The following is a 13475-nucleotide window of genomic DNA, read 5'->3' as shown; positions in this document are numbered from 1 at the left end:
CTCCGATGAAAGTCAATAGATTTGGGTCGATATTGGGCACGATTACTGTTGAAATATTTCATTATTACGTTTATTACGTAGCAGCTCGTCAATTTGCTAGTTTCGATAATCAACAAAATTCCTATTCGTAGAAAATTCTCTTATCAATGAATAAGATTAACAAATACAAAGAGGAACTGGTCGCGTTCGTCGAGTTTCTTCTCGACGAACGTGATCGGAGCTTGAAAACGGCGTAACATCGAGGAGAGTAATTTAACGAGGCAAGTCTAACTCTCTGGCGCACTCTTTTGAATAAATTCCGCTAGACGTACGGTACGTTACGGTGCATACAATAGTACCTACCAAGATAAGCGTCATTGTTCGTCATCGCTGATAAAAACTAGTTACGCCAAGCTTGGACAGCGTGCAACATTGTCTCGAAGCGAAACGCATCGTCGTGCTCGCCGTCATCCTTCTCTCCTTCTAACGTTACGGCCAGAGCACGTAATTGTGTATCTGCCATAAGACGCAACGTGCATGCGACTCGACAATGAATTATACAGCAAGTAGCCGTACATGGACTTGTGTGAGGAGTGAAAGAGTGAGATAGGAGATAAATAGATAGATAGATAGAGAGAGAGAGATAGAGAGAGAGAGAGAGAGAGAGAGGGACATTGGCATGGAAAGACGCCACGCGCGAAGCCAGTCTCGTGCGTTCGCAATGAATCTTATTTGCAAATGATATTACTTGTATATCTTCTTAAATTGTCATCGGGTTTCTTCGTAGATCGATATTCAATATATTATGATGATCCTGCATAAATATAGATTAAATAGTTCGTCATTGATATCGTTTCCAGTAGAACGCGTCGCATGCGTTTCACATTATTCGCGTGCGGTATGCGTGTACATACGTGGACCGCGTGCGTTTTCGAGCTTACACACATTCCGAGGGTAGTAATTTCGTGCCTCTATTGGATCCCCGTACACGCGATCGTAGAATGGAACACGAATCTCGTCGATTCGGCATTACGCGTCGCGTAATGAGAATTGTAATTTGTGCATACATCGCGACCGATGCGAATCTAATATGTATTCTAGACCGCTCGTGGATATTTCGTCCACGGTGTGCGACATGAAACGAGATGGCTGAGCGAGATGCATATTAACGCGATTAATTAGAAACGACGAAGGTATCCTTTGACGACAATGATAGACAAGGAATCGACGTGATACGACAATGGAACATTATCAGGATGTATCGAAAGTTAAATGAATAAAATAATTTATTAAATGGCAAACACTTTTTAAATATTATAGATAATAGAATACTCGCGAAATATCATTATTTTCGCGCAATTAATCCTACGTCGGATCGTTAAAGTTACGTTTACAAAAGTATCTACGAAAAAGGAAAGGAGTTGGGTGTGTTCGATTTGATCTTTGAAGAAGACAGAGAGAAAAGAAGAGGACCGGATCCCCGAATATGGAGCTTCTCTTCTCCTACTGGTACCTCTCCTGGCCCCTCCAATAAGGCTTAATGGGGACGGACAAGGAACGAGTGCGCCGCCTCGTTTTGTGTGGTCCAAACGAAGGATCGTCGAGAGTGCCGAACCCTGGGCTCATTTTTATTCCGGGGAAGCTGTCCATGGACGTACGTCGGACGTTTCTCAAACACCCTGTACACGCGTCTTCTCTCGTGGCGTCGTCTCTTTCGCGAAAGAGAGAAGCCAAGATATAGCTCTGGCTCTCCCGTATGCGAGACCCTGGCGCCGCACTGTCGCATCCTATATACAGAATCTCTCTCTCTCTCTCTCTCTCTCTCTTTCTCTCTCTCCCCTGTGCATGTACCTATACAGAGAGACGGCTATGGTAAGAGAAAGAGAAGAAGAATCGCAGGGATAAATATCGACGATCTTCAAGAACGAAAAGACCAACAACACTGACGAAGTTTAGAGATCCTTTGGCTTCCAACTTGTGTGGAAGTACGTATGTTCGAGCGTATAGGTAAGGTGGATGATATTAGGTTTCTTCGATATCTTTCATTTTGAAAATAAATTACTTCAAAATAATCAACGATATAATTTGTTATACAAACTGCTCGAACGTTTATATATTTTATTCTTTAAAAGACTCGTTATTTAATAATTTAGATAATGAAATTAAACGAATAGATGATATTTATTTGTCCGATAACGTTTCGTTATTTCCAATTATGAGATATAACGTAGATAAATCCGATCCAGAGATTATATACGAGTGACACACGTGAATCAGTGAAACGAGAGGGACGCAAAGACGCATCGGTAATCGGTGCAGCATCGGTTTCAGCATCGGTTTCAGCATTCTCATGGCTCCTCCCGTATCGTCGTCGCCGGTGCTGCATTAATTAAGCGCAGATGCCGATGCCTTGTCACCCGCCATTTGCCATTCGCATTCGCGTTTGTGTGTTCGTTCGGTTGGGACGGCACCTAATTCATCCTCTCGTGGTCCAACGTTCCTCCCTGTACTTCCCTACTGCCCTGTGCATCCTCTACGAGCGTTAGCCCTGTCTTCTTCGTGTTGTGTGAGTCCCCCTCCCTCCCTCCCTCCCTCTCTCTCTCCCACCCTCTTTCTCTCTCTCTCTTTCTCTCTCTCTCTTTGCTTTCCACCGTCTTTCTCCGCGTATCTCTCTTTCGTGCTTAGTGTACGCGCATTCGCATGCATGTGTTCGCACGAATGCCTGCGGTTGCAGGTACGGATTGATCCTAACGCACTCTGTTTTTACAATTACCGCATCAAAGGACCTTGATATAGATTCGACGAGACACCCCAGCTAAATGAATTACTTTAAACTTTGATAAATTCATATTTAATTCTTTATTACGATTAATATTATATGTTATGTTTCCTCGTATAATCTATTTATCCCTTTAAATATTTAACATATAATATTATTGAAAAAAATCTATATAATTTACAGGTTTATTAGTTTGGCTTTTCGTTCTATTGAAAATACGTTCAAAAAATGATCTTACCGTGGAAAATATTAAAGTGGGGGGATATTCGAGTAAAGGACGACGAGCCGTCCCTGTTTGGGCGTGTACGATATAACTTTGAGTGTTAACGCGTGTGTGTGCTCGCGCGAATTCGTACGAGAGAGCCGGCCGCGGTCATATACTCGAACGAATTGGTACCGGGTTTCGTGCCTACGTCGCGAAACTGGTTATGTACTTAACGTGGGATAAACGTCGGGGACAGGTGTCCCGGAACGACGTTCCTCGATACGAGAGACGGCGGATCGTCGATAGTAAGTAGCCTGGGAAGAGAACGCGGAAGGATATCGATTCCGGTCGCTTTCGCTCGATCTTTTGCTCTTTCGATCAACTCGGACGCTCGATCATCGCCGGCGCTACGATTTATCGCAATTTATCGTCGGATCGATTCTCGCTACTTCATCGAGGCAGCTGCTCCTTGATCTTGATCCTTCTCTCTCTCTCTCTCTCTCATTTTTTTCTTTATTTCTTTTCTTTATTTTCTTCCTCGTCTGCTAATGAGAAACAGTTCAGTCATGTACTACTACCTACCATTATTCATTCCAGATGAATGACTTATTCCGCTAAAGATCATCTTGATCGAATAAACAAAAATCAATTTACGATACTCTCTATTATTTTCATTTTCATATTTATATAGATGCGCGGCAAACGCGCGATTAGAAACATCTCGGTAATGTAGCCTTTGAAAACTTATATAAAAAGGGAAAAAGGAATGGAATGATAACGCAGGATAATTCTCGAAACGTTGCCAGAATGACATGTACTTAGTTCGAGGAACACGCACTCTGTGGTACTCTGCGGTCGGTGGTTAATGCAGACTCCGAAGAGGAACCTTCGAGTTTCCAGGATTCTGGCTACGAACCAGATTCTACGGTATCGTAGAGTCTGGCTCTTCCCATTCCTGACGGGACCGAAAATGTGCCGGGGGATTGTTTTATGGTCGAGCAAAAATATTAAGGCGATCGTTTCGACGTTGTCCATTGTTTTTAAGAGATAGAACGCTTTTGTTCGAGAACGAAGTGTATCCTACCCAAAACGAAACTTCCATTAACTATACCTTTTCTATGAATGTTTCTTCTTTCTTTTTTTTTTTTTTTTTTCCAAGCGAACGGAGCAACATTTTATCTTCGCATCTAAGAGTGAATTAATTAATTTATCTTGATTTAAAAATTGTTTCTTTCTTTTTTAGATCTTGAAAATTGTAGAATAAACGTACGTTATAAAATACGATTATACGTGTCTACATATGGTCGTATAAAGATCGTTTTATTAAAACCGCACCCCCACTCTCTCTTTGATGTTGTTTATCCGGTTCGCGGTGGCAGACTTTGGTATTTAAGACTATAGAGAGGAATCACGAGAAAGAGAGGATAGAAGGAGAGAAATCCGCAGAACGTTTTGCTCGTGGACGCATCCGTGTAAATCCATTTCGTGAGTATATCCGTGCAAGCCGGGCGGTCAGCTGGCGCCAACACCCTAGTAGCTTCCTACCGGAGTGTATTTCGCCTCATTAATCTTGCTTTATGGTCGCCGCCGTACACCTAACTCCCTCGCCTCTTTCACTCTCCTCGTTGATTCAGAGCCGTGAAACAACGCGCCACTAGGATCATTCCTATCGGCCTTTCTCATGAATATGCACCTACATGTTTCCGAATAACACACATACACACACACACACAGAGAGAAGGGGAGAGAGAGAGAGAAATAAAAATGAATCGTTATTTCTATTCGATCAATATTGTACGATAAAATTTGGATAAAAAACAAAAATGTTTCAAACATTTCAACTTGGAATGACTTTTTTAATTCATATCCGGAAACCTTCGTAGACGGAGATATTTTGTTCAAAAAGTAGTTTGAACGTTTACCGCTTTTGATACCTTCCAACGTTGGGTTATGTTAGAAACTTTGATAAGAAGTTACGATCGAAGACATCACGCTCGACGAATAAAGATATAAGCGCAGTAACAAAGTAACTCTATTTTCTTGACTCGTTCAAGGTAAACGTTAACCGCATAGGAAGACGAACGGGTGAGATCGGGATTGGGATATTTACCATCTAGTAAAATTTTCTACGGCTTTCGACAGATTACCGTGAAGGATCAGTATTGCACGGAGTTACATATTGCTTAAGGAAACATGTTAGAAAAGGGAAAAAAGGAAGGAAGGAAGGAAGGAAGGAAGGAAGAAAGGAAAGAAAAAAGAGAAGGGAGTTTCTAACTCGAGGCTGTTGCTACTAGTGTTCATCGTTGAGATCCCTAGAACGCTTCCGCACAATAGTCGTAAACGAAGACACGAGAGAGAGACAGAGAGAGAGAGAGAGAGAGAGAGAGAGAGAGAGAGAGAGAGAAAGAGAGCTCTATTCATCCCGTGGGTCCTTGTGTTTCAATTACACGCGGATGGCTTGGCCCTGGTTCTCGGCCCTGACTCGACTGCGACCCCCCTCGTATCACCTCGGAACTTTGCCGAGGCTTTCCTAAGAGTCAAGTTTCTTCTTCCTTCCTCTACTATTTCGCATCATTTTCCTTCTCTACCTTTCTTTTCTCGATAGGTCGTCGCGACTTGCAAGGTCGGATTCATCAAGAAGCTCCTACACTCTACACCTACGCGAACCACACAACGATATCTTGATCTTTATCTTCTCTTTTCTCTCTCTCTCTCTCTCTCTCTCTCTCTCTTTCATCCAGTCCCTTCAGAACGCTTTATATCTTTCTACCTCGACGACGAAAACTACGACATCGTCGACGGCGATGAGCAAGAACAGAAGCCACTGACGCGAATGAATTCTCTTGGCCCTTCATCTTTTTCCTCTCTCTCTCTCTCTCTTTCTATCTAGGTATCTATCTTCTTCTCTTAAGTCGTCTATCTTTCAACGAGGACGAGAACCCTCTTAGTATATCGGGGAGTTAGAAAAGATTCTTATTCTTCTTGAAAATATGATTGATGCTCGAGAGACAAAGGTGTAGAAAATTGATTTATTTATTTAGTTTGAAAAGGTAGAAAACACGAGCGTGTCGAGTATTGTCAATTATTCAAATATCTGTCGAAGGCACATCCTGTGAGTCGAGAGTGGCAATTATCATGCCTACGGGTCATACAGATCGATCGTTTCGACAAAGCAGATGGCATCGAGGAGAAACGACGCGACGTTCAGCAATGAAAACGCGCGCTGTTTGCATCGAACATTGACAATTAATCTTCCTTTTCTTTTTCCTTTTACTATCGAGGATTTACGATTTACAATTAACCCTTCAAATTTCATTGGATTATTGGATAAGGTTCGATTCAATTATTTCATCGTTCTTTCGTCCAAATTTTTGATAATATTTTGATTTACGTAATAATCGTAATGACATTGTCAAACGAGATACTAATAAATTGACCGACGAGCAATGATTTCTTGTAAATTATATTAATATAACAATTGTTTGCTCGATGTAAAATAACAATTGAAGTTATGATTAATTTTATTAATTCATTCTTATATATATATATATATTTTTTTTTTTCTTTTTTTGAACATCATATATATAATACTATGAGATTTCAAAATAAATTCGAAACTTTAAAACGTGGCTTACGTCGGCCATGCAGGAATTAGTTGTATCATAATTATTATGCAGTAGAATAGTCGAATGGTCGGTTGTAAAAAATTATTGAACAATAACGGTCGTCGTTTCTCCTTCGATTTTACGGCTTCACCGATTCTCTATAAAATTTCTGGGATAAGAAAGGTGATTATGCTTTTCGAAATGGTTAAAATAAACATGGTCGAAACGATATCGAATAGTCCGATCTGGGAAATAAAGATGTAAGTCTGACCTCTATCGGGTTTATACGTTTTATCGTACGTCTCGGATGAAATCGATCGAATGTCTTAATAGATCAACGGAAGATTCACGAACTTGTCGAATTAAAATTGTTCGTAGTTTCTCTTGTGACAAGTGATATCTGTGGCAAAATTATGGCGAACTAATGAAAAAAGAACAAAGAAGAAATAATGATGAATCGAAAGGAAAATAGAGAAAGAGAGAGAGCGAGATGCAGAGTGAAGGGGAAGGGGGAAAGAGAGATGGAAGGAAATAGGGAGAGACAGAGAGAAAGACGAAGAATTGAGGGAATTGAGCCAAGATATACCAGCTGCGACTCTTTCGAGATATATATTTTATTGTCTTTATAAAAAGCTTAGAAAGTCGTTCGTTCTCGTTACGTACCATAGATGGCTCGATCGTTTATCGATCGGTTCATAAAAAAAAAAAAAAAAAAAAAAAAAAGAAGAAATGTAATAACTCATTATATCGCTTATTCCGAAAGTTAACGTATCGATAAAAAAGAATACGAGTGATTTTTATATCGACCGTTTAATGTTTCCCACGCGTCGGAAAGAAGATATATAGAGGATATACTCGCAAAAGGAAAAGAACCGAATTGAAATTCGTGCCGATTCATTCATTTTCACCCTAGTGTGTGTGCGTGCGCGCGTACGCGTCTACACGTAAATACGGGGTCACGTGCTTGACGGAAATGGACGTACGAAAGGAAATTGCGATTTTAAAAAAGGTATTGTGTATTCTTCTATAGATTTTTATTCTTCTACGTAGAGGTGTAAATATGTAAGTGATTTTGTCCCGGTCGTACGATACGAATCAATAAATAATAAGTTTGAAATTTCATTCGAAGCGAAGAAGAGGTGTCAAAACTGAACGTTCGTTCGATCGATCAATCGATCGATCGATCTCTGTTCGTGTTAGATCGTTGAAGAAGTGACCAACACGAGTTTGAGAGAGTGAGGGGAAAGATCAGGTTTAGGTTTTTCTGTTTTTCTTTCGTTTTTTTTTTTTTTATCTTTTTTGCTGTTAGAAAAGAAAAGAAAAGAGAAGAGTAGGAATGGAGGGAATGTAGGGTCAGATGCAAGGTTCCAATTATTATTCGCGGTATGTAACCGTCAAAAATGAAGTAATGCTTATAAAGACGGGTAAATGCAGGTGCGTTGCACGTTAGCAGGTGCGTACTTCGGGAATGGGTCGGTTCTTAGGGCCACTTAAAGTTAAGAGGCGTGCACGAGTGATCCGCTTCGCGTGTCCTTGCAGCGTAAACGCATAATCGGACTCTGAGTGTATGCGCCGACTCAGTCTATGTTCTTTCGGTCTTTCGTGTCACGAAACCGTGCGCACGCATATCCACCTTCGTTCTCTTAGTCGTATTCTTCTTCGTCTTCTCCATGTACTCTTAGAGAACACGGAACCGTCACGAAATTCTCTGTCTCTCGGTTCACGCGATCCTTAATGATCTTACTACAGCTGCCGCGTTACGCTTTGATTCTGCTGCCACAGGGAGAGAGAAAGAGAGATGATGTATGTGATCAATAGAAAAAATAAAACGAAAAATAAACATAAAACTCGCTCGTTCTAGTTACGCCGGTGGAAAATCGAATCGGTCGACCACTCTCGTGTCCGTCCATTAATTTCATATAAAGCTTGACCAGCGTCGATTACTCGTCGTTTATTGAAAAGGGTCAAATCAATGGAATATGCCGATAAACTGAAAGAAAAACGTCGATGGACAAAGAAAGAAAGAGAGAGAGAGAGAGAGAGAATGTTCAAAGAGTGGAATCGTTGTAATCGAGTTTTCGAAAGTACGTGCACGAGTCGACGAGAGAGCGCGATCGGTGTCGTTCCCTTAATTAGCCGGGGATCGTTTTCGCTTCGTTTCGCTTCGTTTACGAGAGAAAGAGAAAGAGAAAGAGAGACAGAGAGAGAGAGAGAGAGAGAGAGAGAGCGAGAGAGAGAGAGAGAGACAGCGCGTGGGTGAATGTGGCTGGCGTGCGTGAACGCGAGAGGAGGATACACACGCGGCATATCGTCGGACAAGGTTATCTCCTCGGATCCACGTTCGGTGTCGGTGGTAGTTGGAAGTTGTTCGGAAACCGGTAGCTACTTGGCCGCCGTACGGTAGCTGGCCTCTAGTTGCCGGTTAGCCGTACCCAAAGCACGCCGCCACCACCATCGCCATTTCTTCTTCTTTTTCTTCTTCTTCTTCTTCTTCCCCTTCTCTTCTCTTCTTCTTTCTTCCTCTTAAGACCATCGGCTCTTCTTTTTTCTTGTTGTTGTCGTTTTTTTTTTTTTTTTTTTGTTTTTTTTTACTAATTTTAGTGGTCGTCCCACTATCCTCGTCCGTCGTAGCCTAACGAACGTCCAAGAATCCTTGCAATGCAACATACATTTATTTCGCAACGTAAATGCACATTACATTTATTTCATGAGTTACCACTTGTACTGTCGCGCACCTATATAATATAAGGGATAATAAATTTCCTGATCGTTTATATTTTTTTTTATCGGTCCTCTTGGAAAATGTTCGATGATTATCACGGAAATGCAAGAACCTCGTGTTTCGAGGTTCATCTTTAAATAGAGAGGAAGAGAAAGTGTGAGAGAGAGAGAGAGAGGGAGAGGGAGGTATGGGAAGGGGAAAAATCAAAGGGAAACTTTGGTCGGCTTATACAAGAGAGCAAAGAAAATGGCGTGCACGTAACGACGTGGAAGACGGCGGCGGCGAGAGCAAATACGCTCGCAAATTGCCGCGCGCTATCGTTCTATCCGCGGCACGCCTAAGTGGATTTCTGCTTATTTCAATTCCGACGAGATTCAATCTTCGTCTCCTTCCACGAGAAAGAGAGAGAGAGAGAGAGAGAGAGAGAGGGAAAGCGGAAGGTTTTCTTCCTCCACTTGGAAGGGTGCTTGCCGACGCCCCTAAGTCGATTGCGGTAAAGTAAGAATCTCTTGATTAACGCTTCTTCGTATTTTCGATCCCAACAACGTTTCTGCAAAAGGAGATATCGTCGAGCGCCGCTATAATTTACGATCAGACCACTTGGAAATTTTATTTCCTTCTACTTTTCACTTTTCTTTCTCCTTTAGATGATCATGAAATCCAATTCATTGATTTCTTAAAAAGAGAAAATGTCGGGTGAGTTGTTTAAAGAACTAAAAAAAAAAAAAAAAAAAAAAGAAAAAAGAAAAGAAATAAATAAATAAACAAATGAATAAATAAACACGTTTTGCACGTAGATTTCTGTGATCATTTCTCGTGGGACGTGATATATCGTTTGGATTTGTTTTCTCTCTCCTCCTTTTTTTGCTTCTTTTTTATTTATTTTTTTTTATTTTTTTTCTGTTTTCTTTTTTCCTTCGCAATCGATCCGAAGGGCTCTGCGGCCGATGTTTAATTGCTTCGACGATATAAATCAATCGACATGCGATATCCCATGACTCGTCGTATCCCGTTGAATCTTTCCAAGTCATCCGTTCGATTCGACTCTCTATGAATCTGACTCGATCGTAATACAAATCGCATCTCACGCAAGATCCTTTGTACATTTATCTTTCATTGTACTTCGTGAAATCTGTTCGTATTAACCATCGAGTCGATTGTTTCGAGCACAGGTGTTCTCTATCTCTTTCTCTTTCTCTCTCTCTCTCTCTCTCTCTCTCTCTCTCTCTCTCTCTCTCTCTGGTTATGCTAATGCTACCAAACACGAGACAATCGAGAGTCCATCTTATTCGCGGTACTCGGTAAAATTAGTGTCCTTAATTGGTTGGTTTCAAGGGGACGCGCATGCGCGTTGCCAGGCTGGTTTCAGTCGCAAAAGAAAAAAGGACGACGGCTGCGTAGGTAGACGAAAAGTAAAAAGAAGAGAGTAGAGAGAGTGTACACGGAAAGAAGGGGAGAAAGAAAATAAAATGTACGGAGTAAAAATAAGGGGAATAAGAAGGGATGGGGGAAAAAGTATGGTAGGTGGGGTGAAGGAGGAAGGATGAGAAGAAGAAGAAGAAGAAGAAGAAGAAGTTAGTCGAAGGAGCAAAAGAATACGCGCAGGTGCTGACCACGGATGACTACCCGTCCCCTGATGATTGGCCACGCACCTTCTCACTTCGCGGTTACCTGCATCCCACTTGAGAGGAAGGTAGAGAAAGAGAGAAAGAACGGTAAAGAGGGGAGGAGAAGTAGTCGTTCTGCATAACATTATCGGTTGTATCGGCGAAAAGTATCTCTCGTTCGTCATCTCGATCGTATCGGGCAACGTCGTCGTTGCCACGCACGACTTTTGGCATCGACGCGTGAGCGGAATACATATTGCGTTTTCACTCCTATATATGATATATTATCGCGCTACTGGGATGAACATATAACGATACGTAAATGAATATGATATTACGTTTCGTTAATTTTAATAATTCTCATTTAATTATGAACGTCGACTTAAAGAAACGACAACAAAATTTCTACAATTATATTGTATGTCGTATCGCATGCGATCGAAGAAAATAAACCAAAAAGAGACGATCCGGTGAACGCATGAAATCGTTTACATCCTCGTCAAGTAAAGTCGAGGAGATCGCAAATTCCAAGCATCGTTAAAACGCCGTCGAGGACGACTCGATCCGCTAATACTACTGGTCTTGCTAATTGAACGTGTCACACCGGTCGTCTCGAGAAACGCAACTACGCTGTGTTTATCGACCGTGCCGTCGTTTTCTCTCGAAGAAAGGACGGAAAGAGAACGCATACATGATTCCTACGCCTTTGAAGTTATATTGGCGTGTTAATTTCAAAAGCATATTATGTACTTGGATCTAGATCTCGAAGGTATTTATCTATCGATTTTAATTGTTATCTTCGGACGTTAAAATATCGAAAACTCAAGTCGAATATATGTAAGATCTAGCTGGAATTTGGAAAAATTACCAATTATATCAGAGATCAACTATAAAGATATACATACATATATATGTATATGTATATGTATAATTCGTGTTAACGATAATCACGCATGCAGCGGTGCATGCATTAATATTAGTGAAAATGGTTGATGAAGCGTGAGCGATTTAAGGGGCGCCTCATTAACGAAGGTAGCCGTTCTCTCTTCACCTCCTCGGTTCCTCCTTCGTCGCGACGAAGAAGCAGGTAGGTAGGTGCTCGAATCTGATAAGAGTTAAACATCGCACGGCTTCGTTTGGCTCTTCGAAGGAACCGAGCGCGTTATAAGGTGCGAGCTGTTGTGGTATAATGTGGTAGCGAGGGAGGGGAGGATGAGGAAAGGAGGAAAAGGAGGAGGAGGAGGAGGAAGAGTTACCAAAGAGAAAGAGAATGGGAAAGAGGTCGAAGAAAAGGAATACTCTCGTTCGAGTTGAAAAAGAGGACGTTAAGAATTAGAGTGGCGATGATTGTGGTGGTGGTGGTGGTTGGTTGGTTGGTTGGTTGGTTGGTCGGTCGGAACGGGAGGAGAAGTGGAACGAGAAAAGGAATCGCGTAAAAGAAGACGAAGGAAGAGAGTAGGAAGAAGAAGGCCGTGTCGGGTTATCGCTTCGCGAGCATCTGCTCGCGTTTGTCATCCTTCTCGGCTACATCTGTCTAATTGACGCACGTACGTAAGTACTCACGAGAGAGTTCTACGTGCGCTCATGATCGCGCTTTCAGCGGAAGTTAAGTCAAGTCAGTAAAAAGAGAAAGAGAGAGAGAGAGAGAGAGAGAGAGAGAGAGAGAGAGAGAGAGAGAGAAAGTTTCGACAACGACGAGAAACGATGACGATCTGCAAGGGCCAAGTCCAAGGGCAGATGTTCATTAAGCCGTTTCTTCGTATGATCGGAGTCTCTTTGAGCCGGCCTTTACGGAACGAGAATGATTCGAGCAAATGATTCGACCTTGAAATTTCTCCTCGATATTCAATGTTCTTCGTTATGTTTGATCGTACGTTCGATTTAAAATTTAGATTTCTCGTTGTTATCGACGAACGTCAATGTTTTTCATTACTTCACATTACATTTCCTACATACGCTTAACTTGCACCTGTTACCGCAAATGTCCTTCATTTTTATCATTAATTGCCAACAAATCAATTTGGTTAGGTATACGTCTGACTTGTTAAAATAATTATTTAATAAATTAATGAATTAAAAATAATCCCCGTTCGTCTTTCCTTTGTAAATTTCAATTACGCAATATGTATATTATTTTTCTTAAGCACCATTTGCCATTCGATACAGATGTCGCGTCTGAAGTCTATTCAAATTCATCGACGATTTTCGTCATGGTTCTTTTTACACCGCAATTATTCGCACCTGCGAGCCGGGAATTACAAATTCGGACGCGAAGAGCTATGTTGGCTTAATGCATGCGCGTTTAGAAGCACACGGTATAGCGTTAGTACATGTCTCTAACCGCTTCTATGGCGTTTCGATGTTTCGAAAGTCCAAAGAGAAGGAACGGAAATGAGAGAGAGAGAGAGAGAGAGAGAGAGAGAGAGAGAGAGAGAGAGAGAGAGAGAGAGAGAGAGAAGGAGAGTATATAACACGTGCAGAAGTGATTACGAAGCCAAGATAGTACATACGTATGTATCGTATTTTGGGTTTGCATGCGTTGGCCGATACCGAGCAGGACAGACAGGTAAAATCGTAA

At 41.5% G+C, this 13475-nt stretch overlaps 1 protein-coding gene across 1 annotated transcript in view; it reads left to right on the top strand.

Moving 5' to 3' along the window:
- The first annotated feature begins 1519 nt into the window (after window positions 1-1519).
- The window catches only part of LOC124422036, a 51815-nt gene continuing 39859 nt past the window's right edge, over window positions 1520-13475 (top strand). Inside the window, exons 1-2 of the mRNA XM_046957920.1 lie at window positions 1520-1540; window positions 1859-1986. Coding sequence (XP_046813876.1) covers window positions 1520-1540; window positions 1859-1986 — 149 coding nt within the window. The remainder of the gene's footprint in view (window positions 1541-1858; window positions 1987-13475) is intronic.

This window comes from Vespa crabro, chromosome 2, assembly GCF_910589235.1.
Source record: "Vespa crabro chromosome 2, iyVesCrab1.2, whole genome shotgun sequence".
NCBI lineage: Eukaryota > Metazoa > Arthropoda > Insecta > Hymenoptera > Vespidae > Vespa > Vespa crabro.
Note: the sequence above shows the minus strand (reverse complement) of the source record. Positions and strands in the feature narration are given on the sequence as shown.